This window comes from Ipomoea triloba, chromosome 7, assembly GCF_003576645.1.
Source record: "Ipomoea triloba cultivar NCNSP0323 chromosome 7, ASM357664v1".
Lineage (NCBI taxonomy): Eukaryota > Viridiplantae > Streptophyta > Magnoliopsida > Solanales > Convolvulaceae > Ipomoea > Ipomoea triloba.
The window spans coordinates 6690116-6714271 of record NC_044922.1 but is presented as its reverse complement, the minus strand read 5'-3'; the positions used below and the strand labels follow the sequence as shown (position 1 = coordinate 6714271).

The window sequence follows — 24156 nt, the reverse complement described above, 5'->3', positions numbered from 1 at the left end:
ATGTTTTTAAAAATATTTTTTTAGAAAAAGTTAAAAATAGTGTCTCGTTGTCTCATATAAGATCAAATGATGGTCACCCCTTGTCCGTTAGACAAAGATTGCTAATCTTCGTCCTGAATTTTTTTTTATTAATTTTTTATTTTTTTAAAAATTGTTACTAATATCTTATAAATTATGTCAAGTTACAACTAAATTGGGTATAATTGGCACATCAAAATAATAACACACGTGAAAGCCTAATTAGTATTAAATCAATGATAAACTACTAAAGAAATAAAAATAGTAAAATGAAATATGAAAGCGTCTGTATCTGTCGTTCCCACGTAAAACGACCGCCGAACCGCACCAAAGACAGACAAAGAGCAGCGCACATTGGCGTTGCCGCGTGTTAATACCACCAGAAATAACCACCAGCAATTTAAAATTAATAAAGAAATACGGAGTAATAATTTATACGGAGTATAAAAAAAAAAAAGAATGAACAAGAATGACTAGTACACTTTATCTAGCTGTAACGCTTTTTACGGGCGACTCTGTGGAATACAATACATCTTCTTCAATCTTCATCCTCTCCCCAAATTCATCTCTTTCCCTCTCGTTGCTCGCCTTCGAGAGCTCTCTCTCTCTCTCTCTCTCCATAGCTCTCGATCGAGCTTTCAATTCCGATAGCTTTGTTTTGCGTAGTGTTTTTTTGGTTGTTTGTTTGTTTTTTGTAGGAGGAGGGAGAGTGGATTGATTTTTGAGGGGTTTTGCGTATGGTGGGAGGTGTTTTGGCATTATTGATGTGATTGAGGGGGGAAATGAACTGCGCGAACAAAATGGACGTGGCGACGCAGTTGAAGCGGGGGATATCGCGGCAGTTCTCGACGGGGTCGGTGCAGAAGAGCGGGAGGTTCAGCTTCAGGCGCCAGAACTCGCTGGATCCGCGCCGGAATAATTTGCGTTTCAGCTTCGGCAGGCAATCGTCGCTCGATCCGATTCGCCGGAGTCACGCCGATGACATCGACTTGCTCGCGGTGCCGGAGAACCTCGACTCAACCATGCAGCTGCTCTTCATGGCCTGCCAGGGGGACGTGGAGGGAGTCAAGGAATTGCTGGATGAGGGAATCGACGTCAATAGCATTGATTTGGATGGCCGGACCGCTCTGCATATCGGGGCGTGCGAGGGCCACGTGGAGGTCGTTAAGCTTCTGCTCAGCCGGAAGGCCAATATTGATGCTCGTGATCGATGGGGGAGCACGGTAAAGCTTGCCTATATAGATATTTGCCTGCGTCTAATTCTTACCAACTCTTACTTTTTTTGATTATTTTGCTTGTGCTGTTATGAATATGTGAGATATATATACAAAGTGCTGAAAGTTCTGGCCTGATTTTTTCCTAAAGAGTGGCTGAGGTTTAGGCATTAATTTGTGGAGTTTACATATGAACAAATAACTTTGCTGCCACAGAGCCCCTCACTTTATTCGTGGCAAATTATGATTAGAACAATAGAAGAATATAGTGGATGAATAGGATAGCAGTAGGATCAGAAACTCTTGAGATTGGATCCTTCAGCATCACTTTTTAGTGCAATAGCAAGCACCAATAAAACAAATGGCTTTTTAGCTTTTAGCCTGTGCATCAGGTTTTACTTGGTTTGCAATCTGTAATGATTGTTTCTTGCAGTAAATCTGTGAATTTTTATGTTGCTTGTAAATTATGACAGGCAGCTGCTGATGCCAAGTATTATGGAAATACTGATGTCTATAATATCTTGAAGGCCCGTGGGGCCAAAGTTCCAGTAAGTGAGACCAAGTTCATACTTCACATTCAGGCTTTTTATTTACTTGGTCCTTACAAGTCTATGCCATATTGCTAGAAAATCAGAAAGACGCCAATGACTGTTGCTAATCCCCGGGAAGTTCCAGAATATGAACTCAATCCACTGGAGCTTCAAATTCGCAGAAGTGATGGTATCAAGGCAAGATCTATGTTCTCTCTCCTTTTATATTTTCCTTAAAACATAATGATTCTGCTGTGCTTATTTCCTCTTACGTTCTACATGCGAATCTTGTTCCCAAGCAAAATGAAAGTTGATGAACTATTTTCAGTTTGACTGAGATATTTCTGTTCAATTCAGTCTCCCATGGTCGAAGTATATAGTCTCTGACTCTCTGCATTCCAGATCCACATTATCAGTAGCCAAAGACCTTTTGAGGCTAGGACTATAAAATCCTAACCCATCTGAGGTACCCATAAAGAAAAGGTGGTCATTATCCATCCCTATTATGTGATGCCATTAGCATAAAGATAACCTGTCAACTGTTCCAGAAAACAATGACCAAGATCTAAACCTGAACATGATAAAAGCTGTATACAGGGAAGCAACATGCTATATGTTGAATATATGTTGAATAAAGATACAGTGTTCGTGTGAACATCCATCTTCTTTAAGGATTTTGTTACTGGAACTAACTACACCCAATCCATATCTCCCCATTGTCATATTTGCTTCTCACCACTGGAAAAGAGAAAGAAGTAGACTATTTTAACTCTTGCATCCTGACTGAATCTCTATGTGGTCCAACCCCAGCATTATTTTGTTTAAAATCTATTTAATTGCCTTGAGCAGGGATCATATCAAGTTGCTAAATGGAATGGCACCAAGGTTTCTGTGAAGATTCTTGACAAGGATTGCTATTCAGACCCTGAAAGCATGTATGAATTCACCTGCTCTTGAATATTCAAAAAATTGTGCTCACTAATTTTCAAAGGAAGTTTCTACTTTCTGTTTAAGATGGATCAGTCCACCATTAAGTTGTCTTAGGAGTGAAGGATTTCTTTCTTCTTGTTCAGAAGTTCTAAATTTTAATGCCTAACACATTTTTTTTTTTCAATTCTTTATTCTTGTATGCAGAAATGCTTTCAAACATGAACTAACATTGTTAGAGAAAGTACGACATCCTAATGTGGTTCAGTTTGTTGGAGCTGTCACCCAAAATATTCCAATGATGATTGTTTCCGAGTATCATCCAAGAGTAGGAATCTCTCTCTATATCCCCCTCAACCCCCAGCAGCCCTTCCCCTCTTACCAATCCATAAATCTGTCTACATTTATAGTGCATTTCTTTGACTCTCTTTAGATGGTTTAAATGATTTGATGAGCATAGGACATTTAAGTTTTATTGCCATTTTTTGCTTCTGCGTTATGCAGTTTTTTTTTTTTTTTTTTTTAAAATAAATTTTTATTATTTATTTTATTTTATTTTATTTTTTATAATTTGAATTTCTTATATGATGAAATATTTGATGTCTCTATTATGTACAGTTTACCAAAATTTATAGCTTCAGAAATGGAATGTCATTATCATAAAATTTACTGCTGGCAATTTTTCAGGGTGATCTAGGTATCTATCTTCAAAAGAAAGGACGCCTATCTCCTTCTAAATCTCTAAGATTTGCTCTTGATATCGCTAGGTAAGTACTCTTTTTGTCAAGGATGTACTTAAATGAGTATTGGTGCTTGAATCACTTTTCTGATCGCATAGTGAGTTGTTTGCATAATATACTTCCCTATTTTCTGCTTGTTCTGTTAGTTGACTTTTGCCTTTGTCTTTTCAGGGGCATGAATTATCTTCATGAATGTAAACCAGACCCAATTATCCATTGTAGCTTACAGCCAAAGTAAGGAAACTAAATGCTTGAGTTTATTCTCAGGTGCATAATTCCTATCATATTCTACACTTATTGAAATTTGCATTGTTCTTAATATTCAAATTTTGGTAAGGTGCCAGAAATGTTTTGCTGGACGATGGAGGTCTGTTGAAAGTTGCAGGATTTGGTTTAATTAGGCTGTCAAAAATTTCTCCTGACAAAGCAAAGTTGGTGCAGCCACATGTCTATGACCGTAAAAGTATGTTGTTGAGAATATTCCATGTAGCATAATCTTTAATTCTGAGAAACCAAATCGTGGCATTCTAATTCATTAAGATTTTCAGATTACACCTGAATTGATGTGATAAAGTGACATATGTTGTAAATTGTAGGTTACTATGTGGCACCTGAAATTTACAAGGATCAAATATTTGATAGAAGTGTGGATGTATACTCATTTGCTATAATACTTTATGAGGTACATTTTTCATTTGATTTTTTTGTTTGTTTGTTTTAATCTGGCATTTGATGGAAACAGGGTGCATATTTATTTTGAACTAATTTTAGCTTCTCACCCAAAGCATCTGAAATATTTGAGAGTAAAGGACATTTTTGTACTTATGTACTTGTATTTATCATACTATCCCCCTCTCTCTCTCAGAGAACCAACCTTGTTTTCATCTGCAGCCATTTTCACATTGTTTTTTAGTAGAAAACTATTCTGCTGGCTCCCCAGCCCCATTATTTTTTTTTCCTTAGCTTAATTAGTATAGCTATTAAAGTCTGCAAGTAGTCAAAAATATTTCTAGATTCTTACAATTGATTCCTTTACTTTGGTACCAGATGGTGGAAGGATATCCTCCTTTTCATCCAAAACCTCCTGAAGAGGTTGCTAAGTTGTTGTGTTTAGAAGGAAAAAGACCAACATTCAAGACAAAATCCAAATATCCTCCTGATTTGAAAGAGTAAGACTGAATTTACTTTTGTTTTCAATATTTTGGCTACAACCAAGTGTTTGACTGTTGAAGTGCAATTATATAACTTCAAAAATAGTGCTCTGCTTTTATGTGAGCATCTATGGTATAGTTCTGGTTATTTAAATGGGAAACAATACCATTGTCAATCATATTCTGCACACATGAATTGTGATTTTTCAATTCCACATTGCCTCTGAATATCAAATATTTGACATGCATATCCTTCTGCAATATTCCCTCCTTAAGTTTAGGACAAGCTGAACAAGCTCTGAGGAGTATCACATAAATTGGAATTTTGGAATTTAAATAATTTCAACTCCTCCCTCCCAATTTATTTGCTTTTCTAAGGTTATTTGTGTTTCTCCAATTGATTTAACTCCATTATAGGTTGATTGAAGAATGTTGGAGTCCTGATCATGCTGTAAGGCCAACATTTTCAGAGATCATTCTACGGACAGATAGAATCGTTACAAATTGCTCTAAACATGGATGGTTGAAGGACACTTTTAAGCTTCCTTGGTAATGCTTCAATCTACATTATTCTACTATGTTTCTTTTCAAATTTTGTTAGATTCATCTTTATGAATAAGTTGATCACTGGAGCTTCATTCTATGCACTTATTATACCAGGCCACATAAGTTCGTAACACATGACAATTATTATTACACCAAAATCTCATACACAGTACATGTCTAATTTACGGTGTAACAAAATCAATTGCTATTACACCAAAATCTGGTAGTGAATGCGCAACTTATTGGCCCTATTGGTAAATTGATGTTAGCTGTTAGCTGATTGGGTTAATTAGAGAGTATAACTAGTTGATAACATTAGTTGATTATAGAAATGTGTTTGGTAAATTAGTTGTTAGCTGATAGTTGTTTGGTGTAATTTCTTTTCTTAAAAAGCTAATTGATTAACCAAACACTTATATTGATTTTTTAACCAAGTCAAATAGTTAATAGTGGTCAAATAAGCCAAAATTAGCTGATAAGCTAACTATTTTACCAAACAAGGCCAATGGGGTTCGTCTTGAGGGCCGTGTCGGTTTTTTGATTTGCGGGGCCCCTGTGTTAGTAACTAAGTGAGGTCCTATTAAATTATAAATTGCGAATTGAAGAAAAATTGCAAAGAGAAAAATGCAAAAAACCTAATTTTGGGCCAATATAATCACAAATACATACACTAACTATTAGGCCATGGCTGGACTAGGGGCCCTCAAAATTTTGGGGTCCTGTGCGGTTGCACATCTTGCACGCCCTAAAATCCGGCCCTGCGTTGAGGGTGACTAATTCCAGGTGTTGCTAAAATATTCACAACACTTGCTTAATTACTGCAAGATGACAGTGATTGCTCATTTACTGCTTATAGACCAATGATAATGAACCCAATTGCTCTACCTACATTGTAACATGAGCTCCTAAAAACTGACTTCTTTAACGGAAGCAGTTACTTTGTGTTTCGGATTGAGATTCAAGAAGCATCGAGAGATGTCTTTGCATTGATTTCTATTCCGGCTATTCCCACTTCTGATCTACGATTTGATCTTGGCATTTTGGTCTTACCAATTGTTCCAGATGTATAAAGTTGTGCCCATTTTGCAGGTTGTAAGGGACCCATCAAAATGGTAAAAATATTGTCGAGAGTGTGGGGAAAGATTTTGATGGAGGTTGGCTGGCAAGAATTTTGGGGAGCTTGTGTGTCCAGACATCCTTAACGCAAGTCGTACAGGCTTCACTCAGGTTTTAAGTTTTATTTAAGATTGATAATTTGTGGACCGATGGTGGGGCTTAGAACTCAAAACTTTCCTCAGTAAATTTTATCAAAGCTGATGATCTCTCTCCATTGTATGATATGTCAAGCTTAATTCTTAGACGATTGTTATACACGGTGAGTAAAGCAGAACCATTTGTATTATACGGAAATGATTTAAGATTGAATGTACATATCACTTTTTTTTTAAAAAAAAATAAAATAATTTTCTATAATTTTTTTTTATCCCCATACTAATTTATGTTTTTGTCGTCCGTCATATTACAACTCAATAAATTGCGGGGTATTGAGGTTTCTACCGGGATATTATATAGATATTTCCAAAACGATGATGAGTATTATTCTACAGAACAGAAGTAATTATAAGATACAAGTAAGAGGCAAATTAGGTTCATATTGGATCAACTTGTATTCATAAAAATAATGTTGCCGGTTCATAATAAAAATTAGATTAATAAAAATAATATTGCAGGTTCATAAAAATATAATGGTTACCAATTAATCAATCATCATTTAAATATATTATTCTATGTTTCTTTTTGATAACTATGTTGGTATATTTTTCAATATATTATTTCAAATTGTGTAATGAATATGTAGTAGTGATTTTATGAACCTATAGTAATAATCTTGAGAATGTAATTTTATGAAATTGTAATATTCATTTTATGAACATAAAGTAGTGACTTTATGAACCTATATATGGTAGTATAGTAATTTTATGAACCTACAATAGTGAATTTATATACTTGTAGATTCATTAAAAAATTAGAAAAAAATATTATTTAAAAGATCTCAACAATAGCTTTTTAATGATATATTTTTTGTACACTAATTTTATTGGTATAAAATGAAAAAGAAAAAAAAAACATTTAGGTTGAAAAAATTAGGGATGACTTGGATTCATGATGCTACATGCACGTGGTCCATGATATAACTATTGGGTGAAATGCAATTGTTATATTATAGATTAAAGCTCACATGCATTGTGGACCTTCGTCTATATTATGTATATGCAATTAACATATTATGTATATTTAATTTATTACTTACAGTTCACATATTATTTATTTTTAATTAACACATTATGTACTTGTATGATTACAAATACATAATTTGGATTAGAGTACACAATGTGAATGTACTTACATGACTATAGGTACATAATCTGGATTAGAGTCCACAATGCGCATGATGGACGCTAGTCCGTCCACGATATAATTTGCGCATAAAATGCTACAATAAGTATAAAATCATGATTAAACCTGCGAACTAAGAGCACAATGGTCGGGTTTTTGCTTAAGTTTTTTGTGGGCCAATAATAATAAAAAAGAAAAAGAAAAAGATTTTTAATTGGGATGGTTGCTAGCTGGACCTCAGCGGACGCGAGTACTATACACACTCGTTGAGCAGAACTGGTGCATGCAACATGTAACGTGTAACTTTTTCAAGAAAATTCAAAAAGTAACACAGAGAACTTGATTTTTATTTTCTCATCTTTCTTAAGATATGCGACACACTCTCGTCTCCGCACAAGGCAAAAACTCAAGAAAAAAACTTCTAATAATGATGCTCTAAGAAGTAAGAGCATCCTTATTGATAGTGTTTATTCACTCATACACTCCAATGTACAAAATATGCATAGAAGTTGTATGTAAAGCATGCTATTGAATGGAGAATTAGCCCTCAAATCCCTCTCTTTTATTAACTGATGTTGAACAATCTAGAGAGAGGAGGGATCACTTGGTTTCTAAGGTCTTCTAGAGAGAAGAGAGGAAGGAAAGGCCAAAAGTCCCAACTTGAAGGGCTAAGGTCCCTTATATAGGGATCCCTAATCACATATCCAATACTGTATAAATATCAAAAGTACATACAGCGGTAATCCCAGGGTATATTCTTTATCAAGTAGCCCCCAGTACGTACCCTGACGTCGAGTCAACAAGGAAGGGGTCGGGCTGGAAGAAAACTAAGCTACTCCAGCAATCGATCATTTTTAATATATTTATCTTTGATTTAACATAACCAAAAGAAAATGAAGACAAAAATTGTAAATTTGTGAGTGTAAAAAAAAAAAAAAAACACACACACACACACAATGCATAAATTTTGGTATGTTTTATACAAAATAACAACTTAATGATTTGGAAGGTTATACACACACAATGCAGAAGTAAGTACTCCGTATATTTTAAACAAAATAACAACTTAATGATTTGGTAGGTTGTACACACACAATGTATAAATAGGTATATTTTATACAAAATAAAACCTTAATGATTTATAAAATACCACTAACACACATATCTTGTGGTCCTAAGAGTAGCTTAAAAGAAATTCAGTTGTGTTAGTAAAATACATATCTTTCATCAGCTAAACGGCAATAGAGAACATGCCATAAATAAACGTCTATCCTTGATTTCCCAATAAATCCGCATTAAATTTGTGTAATTTTTTTAATGCCTACACATCTTCTAAATTTTTGAAGGCATAATCTTATCCATTGCCATTGAATTCCAGTACAAAGAGTCTACAAACAAATAGAAAACACATAAGAAATCTAAGCAATGATTTAGCAATAGCTTTCACAAGGACTTTCTTAGTATATTGATCATGAGAAAAACTAATCATTCAGCTTTGAATTCATTGTGAAACCTAGGATTTAATATAACCAAAAAGAAAAAGAAGGCAAAAATTATAAATTTGTGAGTGTTTAAAAAAAACACACACACACCCACACAAAATAAGTATATTTTCTTCCAAAAAAAAACAACTTAATGATTTGAAGATTGTATTTTAGATTTTGTTCGCTAGAGAAAGGGCTTGAACCTTTGAGCTTGTGGTTAACAGCCACACGCTCTAACCAACTGAGCTACTCCAGCAATCAATCATTTTTTATATATTTATCTTTGATTTAATATAACCAAAAGAAAATGAAGACAAAAATTTTAATTTGTCGGTGTTAAAAAATAAAATACACACACATAGACACAATAAATAAATTTTGGTATGTTTTATACAAAATAACAACTTAATGATTTGGAAGGTTATACACACACAATGCAGAAGTAAGTACTCCGTATATTTTAAACAAAATAACAACTTAATGATTTGGCAGGTTGTACACACACAATGTATAAATAGGTATATTTTATACAAAATAACAACTTAATGATTTATAAAATACTACTTACAGACATATCTTGTGGTCCAAAGAGTAGCTTAAAAGAAATTCAGTTGTGTTAGTAAAATAAATATCTTCCATCAGCTAAACGGCTATAGAGAACATGTCATAAATAAACGTCTATCCTTGATTTTCCAATAAATCCGCATTAAATTTATGCAATTTTTTTAATGCCTACACATTTCTAAATTTTTGAAGGCATAATCTTATCCATTGCCATTGAATTCCCATACAAAGAGTCTACAAACAAATAGAAAACACATAAGAAATGTAAGCAATGATTTAGCCATAGCCTTCACAAGGACTTTCTTAGTATATTGATAATGAGAAAAACTGATCATTCAGCTTTGAATTCATTGTGAAACCTAGGATTTAATATAACCAAAAAGAAAAAGAGGGCAAAAATTATAAATTTGTGAGTGTTTAAAAACAAAACACACACACCCACACAAAATAAGTATATTTTTTTCAAAAAAAAGAAAATAAACAACTTCATGATTTCGAGGGTTGTATTTTAGATTTTTTGTATTACAATNAGGTATATTTTATACAAAATAAAACCTTAATGATTTATAAAATACCACTAACACACATATCTTGTGGTCCTAAGAGTAGCTTAAAAGAAATTCAGTTGTGTTAGTAAAATACATATCTTTCATCAGCTAAACGGCAATAGAGAACATGCCATAAATAAACGTCTATCCTTGATTTCCCAATAAATCCGCATTAAATTTGTGTAATTTTTTTAATGCCTACACATCTTCTAAATTTTTGAAGGCATAATCTTATCCATTGCCATTGAATTCCAGTACAAAGAGTCTACAAACAAATAGAAAACACATAAGAAATCTAAGCAATGATTTAGCAATAGCTTTCACAAGGACTTTCTTAGTATATTGATCATGAGAAAAACTAATCATTCAGCTTTGAATTCATTGTGAAACCTAGGATTTAATATAACCAAAAAGAAAAAGAAGGCAAAAATTATAAATTTGTGAGTGTTTAAAAAAAACACACACACACCCACACAAAATAAGTATATTTTCTTCCAAAAAAAAACAACTTAATGATTTGAAGATTGTATTTTAGATTTTGTTCGCTAGAGAAAGGGCTTGAACCTTTGAGCTTGTGGTTAACAGCCACACGCTCTAACCAACTGAGCTACTCCAGCAATCAATCATTTTTTATATATTTATCTTTGATTTAATATAACCAAAAGAAAATGAAGACAAAAATTTTAATTTGTCGGTGTTAAAAAATAAAATACACACACATAGACACAATAAATAAATTTTGGTATGTTTTATACAAAATAACAACTTAATGATTTGGAAGGTTATACACACACAATGCAGAAGTAAGTACTCCGTATATTTTAAACAAAATAACAACTTAATGATTTGGCAGGTTGTACACACACAATGTATAAATAGGTATATTTTATACAAAATAACAACTTAATGATTTATAAAATACTACTTACAGACATATCTTGTGGTCCAAAGAGTAGCTTAAAAGAAATTCAGTTGTGTTAGTAAAATAAATATCTTCCATCAGCTAAACGGCTATAGAGAACATGTCATAAATAAACGTCTATCCTTGATTTTCCAATAAATCCGCATTAAATTTATGCAATTTTTTTAATGCCTACACATTTCTAAATTTTTGAAGGCATAATCTTATCCATTGCCATTGAATTCCCATACAAAGAGTCTACAAACAAATAGAAAACACATAAGAAATGTAAGCAATGATTTAGCCATAGCCTTCACAAGGACTTTCTTAGTATATTGATAATGAGAAAAACTGATCATTCAGCTTTGAATTCATTGTGAAACCTAGGATTTAATATAACCAAAAAGAAAAAGAGGGCAAAAATTATAAATTTGTGAGTGTTTAAAAACAAAACACACACACCCACACAAAATAAGAATATTTTTTTACAAAAAAGAAAAAAAACAAGTTCATGATTTGGAAGGTTGTATTTTAGATTATTTGTATTACAATATGATTTTGTTCGCTAGAAAAAGGGCTTGAACCTTTGACCTTGTGGTTAACAGCCACACGCTCTTACCAACTGAGCTACTCCAGCAATAAATTATTTTTTACATATTTATCTTCGATTTAATATAACTAAAAAGAAAAAGAAGGCAAAAATTATAAATTTGTGAGTGTTTAAAAACAAAACACACACACCCACACAAAATAAGAATATTTTTTTACAAAAAAGAAAAAAAACAAGTTCATGATTTGGAAGGTTGTATTTTAGATTATTTGTATTACAATATGATTTTGTTCGCTAGAAAAAGGGCTTGAACCTTTGACCTTGTGGTTAACAGCCACACGCTCTTACCAACTGAGCTACTCCAGCAATAAATTATTTTTTACATATTTATCTTCGATTTAATATAACTAAAAAGAAAAAGAAGGCAAAAATTATAAATTTGTGAGTGTTTAAAAACAAAACACACACACCCACACAAAATAAGAATATTTTTTTACAAAAAAGAAAAAAAACAAGTTCATGATTTGGAAGGTTGTATTTTAGATTATTTGTATTACAATATGATTTTGTTCGCTAGAAAAAGGGCTTGAACCTTTGACCTTGTGGTTAACAGCCACACGCTCTTACCAACTGAGCTACTCCAGCAATAAATTATTTTTTACATATTTATCTTCGATTTAATATAACTAAAAAGAAAAAGAAGGCAAAAATTATAAATTTGTGAGTGTTTAAAAACAAAACACACACACCCACACAAAATAAGAATATTTTTTTACAAAAAAGAAAAAAAACAAGTTCATGATTTGGAAGGTTGTATTTTAGATTATTTGTATTACAATATGATTTTGTTCGCTAGAAAAAGGGCTTGAACCTTTGACCTTGTGGTTAACAGCCACACGCTCTTACCAACTGAGCTACTCCAGCAATAAATTATTTTTTACATATTTATCTTCGATTTAATATAACTAAAAAGAAAAAGAAGGCAAAAATTATAAATTTGTGAGTGTTTAAAAACAAAACACACACACCCACACAAAATAAGAATATTTTTTTACAAAAAAGAAAAAAAACAAGTTCATGATTTGGAAGGTTGTATTTTAGATTATTTGTATTACAATATGATTTTGTTCGCTAGAAAAAGGGCTTGAACCTTTGACCTTGTGGTTAACAGCCACACGCTCTTACCAACTGAGCTACTCCAGCAATAAATTATTTTTTACATATTTATCTTCGATTTAATATAACTAAAAAGAAAAAGAAGGCAAAAATTATAAATTTGTGAGTGTTTAAAAACAAAACACACACACCCACACAAAATAAGAATATTTTTTTACAAAAAAGAAAAAAAACAAGTTCATGATTTGGAAGGTTGTATTTTAGATTATTTGTATTACAATATGATTTTGTTCGCTAGAAAAAGGGCTTGAACCTTTGACCTTGTGGTTAACAGCCACACGCTCTTACCAACTGAGCTACTCCAGCAATAAATTATTTTTTACATATTTATCTTCGATTTAATATAACTAAAAAGAAAAAGAAGGCAAAAATTATAAATTTGTGAGTGTTTAAAAACAAAACACACACACCCACACAAAATAAGAATATTTTTTTACAAAAAAGAAAAAAAACAAGTTCATGATTTGGAAGGTTGTATTTTAGATTATTTGTATTACAATATGATTTTGTTCGCTAGAAAAAGGGCTTGAACCTTTGACCTTGTGGTTAACAGCCACACGCTCTTACCAACTGAGCTACTCCAGCAATAAATTATTTTTTACATATTTATCTTCGATTTAATATAACTAAAAAGAAAAAGAAGGCAAAAATTATAAATTTGTGAGTGTTTAAAAACAAAACACACACACCCACACAAAATAAGAATATTTTTTTACAAAAAAGAAAAAAAACAAGTTCATGATTTGGAAGGTTGTATTTTAGATTATTTGTATTACAATATGATTTTGTTCGCTAGAAAAAGGGCTTGAACCTTTGACCTTGTGGTTAACAGCCACACGCTCTTACCAACTGAGCTACTCCAGCAATAAATTATTTTTTACATATTTATCTTCGATTTAATATAACTAAAAAGAAAAAGAAGGCAAAAATTATAAATTTGTGAGTGTTTAAAAACAAAACACACACACCCACACAAAATAAGAATATTTTTTTACAAAAAAGAAAAAAAACAAGTTCATGATTTGGAAGGTTGTATTTTAGATTATTTGTATTACAATATGATTTTGTTCGCTAGAAAAAGGGCTTGAACCTTTGACCTTGTGGTTAACAGCCACACGCTCTTACCAACTGAGCTACTCCAGCAATAAATTATTTTTTACATATTTATCTTCGATTTAATATAACTAAAAAGAAAAAGAAGGCAAAAATTATAAATTTGTGAGTGTTTAAAAACAAAACACACACACCCACACAAAATAAGAATATTTTTTTACAAAAAAGAAAAAAAACAAGTTCATGATTTGGAAGGTTGTATTTTAGATTATTTGTATTACAATATGATTTTGTTCGCTAGAAAAAGGGCTTGAACCTTTGACCTTGTGGTTAACAGCCACACGCTCTTACCAACTGAGCTACTCCAGCAATCCATTATTTTTTATATATTTATCTTCAATTTAATATAACCAGAAGAAAATGAAGACAAAAATGTTAATTTGTCGGTGTAAAAGAACAAAACACACACACAGATACACACAATAAATAAATTTTGGTATGTTATATACAAAATAACAACTTAAGGATTTGGAAGGTTATACGCACACATTGCAGAAGGAAGTACTCCGTATATTTTACACAACATAACAACTTAATGATTTATAAAATACTACTAACACACAGATCTTGTGGTCCTAAGAGTAGCTTAAAAGAAATTTAGTTGTGTTAGTAGAATACATATCTTTCATCAGCTAAACGGCTATAGAGAACATGCCGTAAATAAACGTCTATCCTTGATTTCCCAATACATCCGCATTAAATTTGTGAAATTTTTTTACTGCCTACACATTTCTAAATTTTTGAAGCATTAATCTTATCATTGTCATTCAATTCCCATACAAAGAGTCTACAAACAAATAGAAAACACATAAGAAATGTAAGCAATGATTTAGCCATAGCCTTCACAAGGACTTTCTTAGTATATTGATCATTAGAAAAACTGATCATTCAGCTTTGAATTCATTGTGAAACCTAGGATTTAATATACCCAAAAAGAAAAAGAGGGCAAAAATTATAAATTTGTGAGTGTTTAAAAAAAAACACACACACCCACAGAAAATAAGAATATTTTTTTCCAAAAAAGAAAAAAAACAACTTCATGATTTCGAATGTTGTATTTTAGATTATTTGTATTACAATATGATTTTGTTCGCTAGAGAAAGGGCTTGAACCTTTGACCTTGTGGTTAACAGCCACACGCTCTAACCAACTGAGCTACTCCAGCAATCGATTATTTTTTATATATTTATCTTCAATTTAATATAACCAAAAGAAAATGAAGACAAAAATTTTAATTTGTCGGTGTAAAAAAACAAAACACACACACACATACACACAATAAATAAATTTTGGTATGTTTTATACAAAATAACAACTTAATGATTTGGAAGGTTATACGCACACATTGCAGAAGTAAGTACTCCGTATATTTTAAACAAAATAACAACTTAATGATTTGGCAGGTTGTACACACACAATGTATAAATATGTATATTTTATACAAAATAACAACTTAATGATTTATAAAATAGTATATTTTATACAAAATAACAACTTAATGATTTATAAAATACTACTAACACACATATCTTGCAACTTAATGATTTATAAAATACTACTAACACACATATCTTGTGGTCCTAAGAGTAGCTTAAAAGAAATTTAGTTGTGTTAGTAGAATACATATCTTTCATCAGCTAAACGGCTATAGAGAACATGCCATAAATAAACGTCATCAGCTAAACGGCTATAGAGAACATGCCATAAATAAACGTCTATCCTTGATTTCCCAAAGAGAACATGCCATAAATAAACGTCTATCCTTGATTTCCCAATAAATACATGCCATAAATAAACGTCTATCCTTGATTTCCCAATAAATCCGCATTAAATTTGTGAAATTTTTTTAATGCCTACACATTTCTAAATTTTTGAAGCATTAATCTTATCATTGCCATTCAATTCCCATACAAAGAGTCTACAAACAAATAGAAAACACATAAGAAATGTAAGCAACGATTTAGCCATAGCCTTCACAAGGACTTTCTTAGTATATTGATCATGAGAAAAACTGATCATTCAGCTTTGAATTCATTGTGAAACCTAGGATTTAATATAACCAAAAAGAAAAAGAGGGCAAAAATTATAAATTTGTGAGTGTTTGAAAACAAAACACACACACCCACACAAAATAAGTATATTTTTTNAAAGAAAAAAAACAAGTTCATGATTTGGAAGGTTGTATTTTAGATTATTTGTATTACAATATGATTTTGTTCGCTAGAGAAAGGGCTTGAACCTTTGAGCTTGTGGTTAACAACCACACGCTCTAACCAACTGAGCTACTCCAGCAATCAATCATTTTTTATATATTTATCTTCGATTTAATATAACCAAAAGAAAATGAAGACAAAAATTTTAATTTGTCGGTGTTAAAAAATAAAATACACACACATAGACACAATAAATAAATTTTGGTATGTTTTATACAAAATAACAACTTAATGATTTGGAAGGTTATACACACACAATGCAGAAGTAAGTACTCCGTATATTTTAAACAAAATAACAACTTAATGATTTGGCAGGTTGTACACACACAATGTATAAATAGGTATATTTTATACAAAATAACAACTTAATGATTTATAAAATACTACTAACACACATATCTTGTGGTCCTAAGAGTAGCTTAAAAGAAATTTAGTTGTGTTAGTAGAATACATATCTTCCATCAGCTAAACGGCTATAGAGAACATGCCGTAAATAAACGTCTATCCTTGATTTCCCAATAAATCCGCATTAAATTTGTGAAATTTTTTTAATGCCTACACATTTCTAAATTTTTGAAGGCATAATCTTATCATTGCCATTCAATTCCCATACAAAGAGTCTACAAACAAATAGAAAACACATAAGAAATGTAAGCAATGATTTAGCCATAGCCTTCACAAGGACTTTCTTAATATATTGATCATGAGAAAAACTGATCATTCAGGTTTGAATTCATTGTGAAACCTAGGATTTAATATACTCAAAAAGAAAAAGAGGGCAAAAATTATAAATTTGTGAGTGTTTAAAAAAAAAAACACACACCCACACAAAATAAGAATATTTTTTTCCAAAAAAGAAAAAAAACAACTTCATGATTTGGAAGGTTGTATTTTAGATTATTTGTATTACAATAGGATTTTGTTCGCTAGAGAAAGGGCTTGAACCTTTGACCTTGTGGTTAACAGCCACACGCTCTAACCAACTGAGCTACTCCAGCAATCAATTATTTTTTATATATTTATCTTCGATTTAATATAACTAAAAGAAAATGAAGACAAAAATTTTAATTTGTCGGTGTTAAAAACAAAACACACACACACATACACACAATAAATAAATTTTGGTAAGTTTTATACAAAATAACAACTTAATGATTTATAAAATTCTACTAACTCACATATCTTGTGGTCCTAAGAGAAGCTTAAAAGAAATTTAGTTGTGTTAGTAGCATACATATCTTCCATCAGCTAAACGGCTATAGAGAACATGCCATAAATAAACGTCTATCCTTGATTTCCCAATAAATCCGCATTAAATTTGTGAAATTTTTTAATGCCTACACATTTCTAAATTTTTGAAGGCATAATCTTATCATTGCCATTCAATTCCCATACAAAGAGTCTACGAACAAATAGAAAACACATAAGAAATGTAAGCAACGATTTAGCCATAGCCTTCACAAGGACTTTCTTAATATATTGATCATGAAAAAACTGATCATTCAGCTTTGAATTCATTGTGAAACCTAGGATTTAATATACTCAAAAAGAAAAAGAGGGCAAAAATTATAAATTTGTGAGTGTTTAAAAAAAAAAACACACACCCACACAAAATAAGAATATTTTTTTCCAAAAAAGAAAAAAAACAAGTTCATGATTTGGAAGGTTGTATTTTAGATTATTTGTATTACAATATGATTTTGTTCGCTAGAGAAAGGGCTTGAACCTTTAACCTTGTGGTTAACAGCCACACGCTCTAACCAACTGAGCTACTCCAGCAATCAATTATTTTTTATATATTTATCTTCGATTTAATATAACTAAAAGAAAATGAAGACAAAAATTTTAATTTGTCGGTGTAAAAAAACAAAACACACACACACATACACACAATAAATAAATTTTGGTATGTTTTATACAAAATAACAACTTAATGATTTGGAAGGCTATTCGCACACATTGCAGAAGTAAGTACTCCGTATATTTTAAACAAAATAACAACTTAATGATTTGGCAGGTTGTACACACACAATGTATAAATAGGTATATTTTATACAAAATAACAACTTAATGATTTATAAAATACTACTAACACACATATCTTGTGGTCCTAAGAGTAGCTTAAAAGAAATTTAGTTGTGTTAGTAGAATACATATCTTCCATCAGCTAAACGGCTATAGAGAACATGCCATAAATAAACGTCTATCCTTGATTTCCCAATACATCCGCATTAAATTTGTGAAATTTTTTTAATGCCTACACATTTCTAAATTTTTGAAGGCATAATCTTATCATTGCCATTCAATTCCCATACAAAGAGTCTACAAACAAATAGAAAACACATAAGAAATGTAAGCAATGATTTAGCCATAGCCTTCACAAGGACTTTCTTAGTATATTGATCATGAGAAAAACTGATCATTCAGCTTTGAATTCATTGTGAAACCTAGGATTTAATATACTCAAAAAGAAAAAGAGGGCAAAAATTATAAATTTGTGAGTGTTTAAAAAAAAAAACACACACCCACACAAAATAAGAATATTTTTTTCCAAAAAAGAAAAAAAACAAGTTCATGATTTGGAAGGTTGTATTTTAGATTATTTGTATTACAATATGATTTTGTTCGCTAGAGAAAGGGCTTGAACCTTTGACCTTGTGGTTAACAGCCACACGCTCTAACCAACTGAGCTACTCCAGCAATCAATTATTTTTTATATATTTATCTTCGATTTAATATAACTAAAAGAAAATGAAGACAAAAATTTTAATTTGTCGGTGTAAAAAAACAAAACACACACACACATACACACAATAAATAAATTTTGGTATGTTTTATACAAAATAACAACTTAATGATTTGGAAGGTTATACGCACACATTGCAGAAGTAAGTACTCCGTATATTTTAAACAAAATAACAACTTAATGATTTGGCAGGTTGTACACACACAATGTATAAATAGGTATATTTTATACAAAATAACAACTTAATGATTTATAAAATACTACTAACACACATATCTTGTGGTCCTAAGAGTAGCTTAAAAGAAATTCAGTTGTGTTAGTAGAATACATATCTTCCATCAGCTAAACGGCTATAGAGAACATGCCATAAATAAACGTCTATCCTTGATTTCCCAATAAATCCGCATTAAATTTGTGAAATTTTTTTAATGCCTACACATTTCTAAATTTTGGAAGGCATAATCTTATCATTGCCATTCAATTCCCATACAAAGAATCTACAAACAAATAGAAAACACATAAGAAATGTAAGCAATGATTTAGCCATAGCCTTCACAAGGACTTTCTTAGTATATTGATCATTAAAAAAACTGATCATTCAGCTTTGAATTCATTGTGAAACCTAGGATTTAATATACCCAAAAAGAAAAAGAGGGCAAAAATTATAAATTTGTGAGTGTTTAAAAAAAAACACACACACCCACACAAAATAAGAATATTTTTTTCCAAAAAAGAAAAAAAACAACTTCATGATTTGGAATGTTGTATTTTAGATTATTTGTATTACAATATGATTTTGTTCGCTAGAGAAAGGGCTTGAACCTTTGACCTTGTGGTTAACAGCCACACGCTCTAACCAACTGAGCTACTCCAGCAATCGATTATTTTTTATATATTTATCTTCAATTTAATATAACCAAAAGAAAATGAAGTCAAAAATTTTAATTTGTCGGTGTAAAAAAACAAAACACACACACACATACACACAATAAATAAATTTTGGTATGTTTTATACAAAATAACAACTTAATGATTTATAAAATACTACTAACACACATATCTTGTGGTCCTAAGAGTAGCTTAAAAGAAATTTAGTTGTGTTAGTAGAATACATATCTTCCATCAGCTAAACGGCTATAGAGAACATGCCATAAATAAACGTCTATCCTTGATTTCCCAATAAATCCGCATTAAATTTGTGAAATTTTTTTAATGCCTACACATTTCTAAATTTTGGAAGGCATAATCTTATCATTGCCATTCAATTCCCATACAAAGAGTCTACAAACAAATAGAAAACACATAAGAAATGTAAGCAATGATTTAGCCATATCCTTCGCAAGGACTTTCTTAGAGTATTGATCATGAGAAAAACTGATCATTCAGCTTTGAATTCATTGTGAAACCTAGGATTTAATATAACCAAAAGGAAAAAGAAGGCAAAAATTAGACATTTGTGAGTGTTTAAAAAAAAAACACACACACCCACACAAAATAAGTATATTTTTTTCCAAAAAAGAAAAAAAACAACTTCATGATTTGGAAGGTTGTATTTTAGATTTTTTGTATTACAATATGATTTTGTTTGCTAGAGAAAACACTTGAACCTTTGACCTTGTGGTTAACAGCCACACGCTCTAACTGAGCTACTCCAGCAATCGATCATTGTTTATATATTTATCTTTGATTTAATATAACCAAAAGAAAATGAAGACAAAAATATTAATTTGTCGGTGTAAAAAAACAAAACACACACACACATACACACAATAAATAAATTTTGGTATGTTTTATACAAAATAACAACTTAATGATTTATAAAATACTACTAACACACATATCTTGTGGTCCTAAGAGTAGCTTAAAAGAAATTTAGTTGTGTTAGTAGAATACATATCTTCCATCAGCTAAACGGCTATAGAGAACATGCCATAAATAAACGTCTATCCTTGATTTCCCAATAAATCCGCATTAAATTTGTGAAATTTTTTTAGTGCCTACACATTTCTAAATTTTTGAAGGCATAATCTTATCATTGCCATTCAATTCCCATACAAAGAGTCTACAAACAAATAGAAAACACATAAGAAATGTAAGCAATGATTTAGCCATAGCCTTCACAAGGACTTTCTTAATATATTGATCATGAGAAAACTTTAATATACCCAAAAAGAAAAAGAAGGCAAAAATTATAAATTTGTGAGTGTTTAAAAAAAACACACACACCCACACAAAATAAGAATATTTTTTTCCAAAAAAGAAAAAAAACAACTTCATGATTTGGAAGGTTGTATTTTAGATTATTTGTATTACAATATGATTTTGTTCGCTAGAGAAAGGGCTTGAACCTTTGACCTTGTGGTTAACAGCCACACGCTCTAACCAACTGAGCTACTCCAGCAATCAATTATTTTTTATATATTTATCTTCGATTTAATATAACTAAAAGAAAATGAAGACAAAAATTTTAATTTGTCGGTGTAAAAAAACAAAACACACACACATATACACAATAAATAAATTTTGGTATGTTTTATACAAAATAACAACTTAATGATTTGACAGGTTGTACGCACACAATGTATAAATTGGTTTATTTTATAAAAAATAACAACTTAATAATTTATAAAATACTACTAACGCACATATCTTGTGGTCCTAAGAGTAGCTTAAAAGAAATTCAGTTGTGTTAGTAAAATACATATCTTCCATCAACTAAACGGCTATAGAGAACATGTCATACTTAAACATCTATCCTAGATTTCCCAATAAATCCGCATTAAATTTGTGCAATTTTTTGTAATGCCTACACATTTCTAAATTTTTGAAGGCATAATCTTATTCATTGCCATTGAATTCCCATACAAAGAGTCTACAAACAAATAGAAAATACATAAGAAATGTAAGCAATGATTTAGCAATATCCTTAACAAGGATTTTTTTAGTATATTGATCATGAGAAAAACTGATCATTCAGCTTTGAATTCATTGTGAAACCTAGAATTTAATATAACTAAAAAGATAAAGAAGGCAAAAATTATAAAGTTGTGAGTGTTTAAAAAAAACACACACAGACCCACACAAAATAAGTATATTTTTTTCAAAAAAAAGAAAATAAACAACTTCATGATTTGGAAGGTTGTATTTTAGATTTTTTGTCTTACAATATGATTTTGTTTGCTAACGAAAACACTTGAACCTTTGACCTTGTGGTTAACAGCCCCACGCTCTAACCAACTGAGCTACTCCAGCAATCAATCATTTTTTATATATTTATCTTCGATTTAATATAACTAAAAAGATAAAGAAGGCAAAAATTATAAAGTTGTGAGTGTTTAAAAAAAACACACACAGACCCACACAAAATAAGTATATTTTTTTCAAAAAAAAGAAAATAAACAACTTCATGATTTGGAAGGTTGTATTTTAGATTTTTTGTCTTACAATATGATTTTGTTTGCTAACGAAAACACTTGAACCTTTGACCTTGTGGTTAACAGCCCCACGCTCTAACCAACTGAGCTACTCCAGCAATCAATCATTTTTTATATATTTATCTTCGATTTAATATAACTAAAAAGATAAAGAAGGCAAAAATTATAAAGTTGTGAGTGTTTAAAAAAAACACACACAGACCCACACAAAATAAGTATATTTTTTTCAAAAAAAAGAAAATAAACAACTTCATGATTTGGAAGGTTGTATTTTAGATTTTTTGTCTTACAATATGATTTTGTTTGCTAACGAAAACACTTGAACCTTTGACCTTGTGGTTAACAGCCCCACGCTCTAACCAACTGAGCTACTCCAGCAATCAATCATTTTTTATATATTTATCTTCGATTTAATATAACTAAAAAGATAAAGAAGGCAAAAATTATAAAGTTGTGAGTGTTTAAAAACAAAACACACACACACACATACACACAATAAATAAATTTTGGTAGGTTTTATACAAAATACCAACTTAATGATTTGGAAGGTTATACGCACACATTGCAGAAGTAAGTACTCCGTATATTTTAAACAAAATAACAACTTAATGATTTGACAGGTTGTACGCACACAATGTATAAATTGGTTTATTTTATAAAAAATAACAACTTAATAATTTATAAAATTCTACTAACACACATATCTTGTGGTCCTAAGAGTAGCTTAAAAGAAATTTAGTTGTGTTAGTAGAATACATATCTTCCATCAGCTAAACGGCTATAGAGAACATGCCATAAATAAACGTCTATCCTTGATTTCCCAATAAATCCGCATTAAATTTGTGAAATTTTTTTAATGCCTACACATTTCTAAATTTTTGAAGGCATAATCTTATCATTGCCATTCAATTCCCATACAAAGAGTCTACAAACAAATAGAAAACACATAAGAAATGTAAGCAATGATTTAGCCATAGCCTTCACAAGGACTTTCTTAATATATTGATCATGAGAAAAACTAATCATTCAGCTTTGAATTCATTGTGAAACCTAGGATTTAATATACCCAAAAAGAAAAAAAAAGGCAAAAATTATAAATTTGTGAGTGTTTAAAAAAAACACACACACACCCACACAAAATAAGAATATTTTTTTCCAAAAAAGAAAAAAAACAACTTCATAATTTGGAAGGTTGTATTTTAGATTTTTTGTATTACAATATGATTTTGTTTGCTAGAGAAAACACTTGAACCTTTGACCTTGTGGTTAACAACCACACGCTCTAACCAACTGAGCTACTCCAGCAATCAATTATTTTTTATATATTTATCTTCGATTTAATATAACTAAAAGAAAATGAAGACAAAAATTTTAATTTGTCGGTGTTAAAAAACAAAACACACACACATACACACAATAAATAAATTTTGGTATGTTTTATACAAAATAACAACTTAATGATTTTAAAGGTTATACGCACACAATGTAGAAGTAAGTACTCCGTATATTTGAAACAAAATAACAACTTAATGATTTGGCAGGTTGTACAGACACAACGTATAAATAGGTATATTTTATACAAAATAACAACTTAATGATTTATAAAATACTACTAACGCACATATCTTGTGGTCCTAAGNAGTTTACCTTAAGCTTAAATATTTCCCGAGTTGAGCTCAAATTACCCGGTTGTATTTTCGCTCTTAGTTTACTTATCGAACTTACATTGTTTTGCCTATGTATCGAGACTTGGGGATTCTTACTTAACAGTTGGTATCATCAAAACCTATTACATGATGTTCCTAACACTACTAACACACATATCTTGTGGTCCTAAGAGTAGCTTAAAAGAAATTCAGTTGTGTTAGTACAATACATATCTTCCATCAGCTAAACGGCTATAG

At 30.8% G+C, this 24156-nt stretch overlaps 1 protein-coding gene and 14 non-coding genes across 15 annotated transcripts; 1 reads left to right on the top strand and 14 right to left on the bottom strand.

Moving 5' to 3' along the window:
- The first annotated feature begins 507 nt into the window (after positions 1-507).
- Positions 508-6599, top strand: LOC116025332 (integrin-linked protein kinase 1-like). The gene is made up of 12 exons (XM_031266536.1): positions 508-1241; positions 1706-1780; positions 1859-1960; positions 2612-2697; positions 2897-3017; positions 3377-3456; positions 3601-3663; positions 3774-3892; positions 4026-4111; positions 4477-4598; positions 4998-5129; positions 6216-6599. The coding sequence occupies exons 1-12, from the start codon at positions 801-803 to the stop codon at positions 6220-6222; spliced, it is 1434 nt and encodes a 477-aa protein (XP_031122396.1). The 5' UTR covers positions 508-800; the 3' UTR covers positions 6223-6599.
- A 2590-nt stretch (positions 6600-9189) lies between these two features.
- TRNAN-GUU lies at positions 9190-9263 on the bottom strand. Its single transcript has one exon. It is a non-coding gene; the product is annotated as a tRNA-Asn (tRNA).
- A 1399-nt stretch (positions 9264-10662) lies between these two features.
- Positions 10663-10736, bottom strand: TRNAN-GUU. The gene has a single exon. It is a non-coding gene; the product is annotated as a tRNA-Asn (tRNA).
- An 847-nt stretch (positions 10737-11583) lies between these two features.
- TRNAN-GUU lies at positions 11584-11657 on the bottom strand. Its single transcript has one exon. It is a non-coding gene; the product is annotated as a tRNA-Asn (tRNA).
- A 205-nt stretch (positions 11658-11862) lies between these two features.
- On the bottom strand, positions 11863-11936 carry TRNAN-GUU. The gene has a single exon. It is a non-coding gene; the product is annotated as a tRNA-Asn (tRNA).
- Positions 11937-12141: 205 nt separating this feature from the next.
- On the bottom strand, positions 12142-12215 carry TRNAN-GUU. The gene has a single exon. It is a non-coding gene; the product is annotated as a tRNA-Asn (tRNA).
- A 205-nt stretch (positions 12216-12420) lies between these two features.
- On the bottom strand, positions 12421-12494 carry TRNAN-GUU. The gene has a single exon. It is a non-coding gene; the product is annotated as a tRNA-Asn (tRNA).
- Positions 12495-12699: 205 nt separating this feature from the next.
- TRNAN-GUU lies at positions 12700-12773 on the bottom strand. Its single transcript has one exon. It is a non-coding gene; the product is annotated as a tRNA-Asn (tRNA).
- A 2177-nt stretch (positions 12774-14950) lies between these two features.
- Positions 14951-15024, bottom strand: TRNAN-GUU. The gene has a single exon. It is a non-coding gene; the product is annotated as a tRNA-Asn (tRNA).
- Positions 15025-16077: 1053 nt separating this feature from the next.
- Positions 16078-16151, bottom strand: TRNAN-GUU. The gene has a single exon. It is a non-coding gene; the product is annotated as a tRNA-Asn (tRNA).
- Positions 16152-16996: 845 nt separating this feature from the next.
- Positions 16997-17070, bottom strand: TRNAN-GUU. The gene has a single exon. It is a non-coding gene; the product is annotated as a tRNA-Asn (tRNA).
- A 707-nt stretch (positions 17071-17777) lies between these two features.
- On the bottom strand, positions 17778-17851 carry TRNAN-GUU. Its single transcript has one exon. It is a non-coding gene; the product is annotated as a tRNA-Asn (tRNA).
- Positions 17852-18698: 847 nt separating this feature from the next.
- TRNAN-GUU lies at positions 18699-18772 on the bottom strand. Its single transcript has one exon. It is a non-coding gene; the product is annotated as a tRNA-Asn (tRNA).
- An 847-nt stretch (positions 18773-19619) lies between these two features.
- Positions 19620-19693, bottom strand: TRNAN-GUU. The gene has a single exon. It is a non-coding gene; the product is annotated as a tRNA-Asn (tRNA).
- Positions 19694-21145: 1452 nt separating this feature from the next.
- Positions 21146-21219, bottom strand: TRNAN-GUU. The gene has a single exon. It is a non-coding gene; the product is annotated as a tRNA-Asn (tRNA).
- Between the last annotated feature and the right edge of the window lie 2937 nt (positions 21220-24156).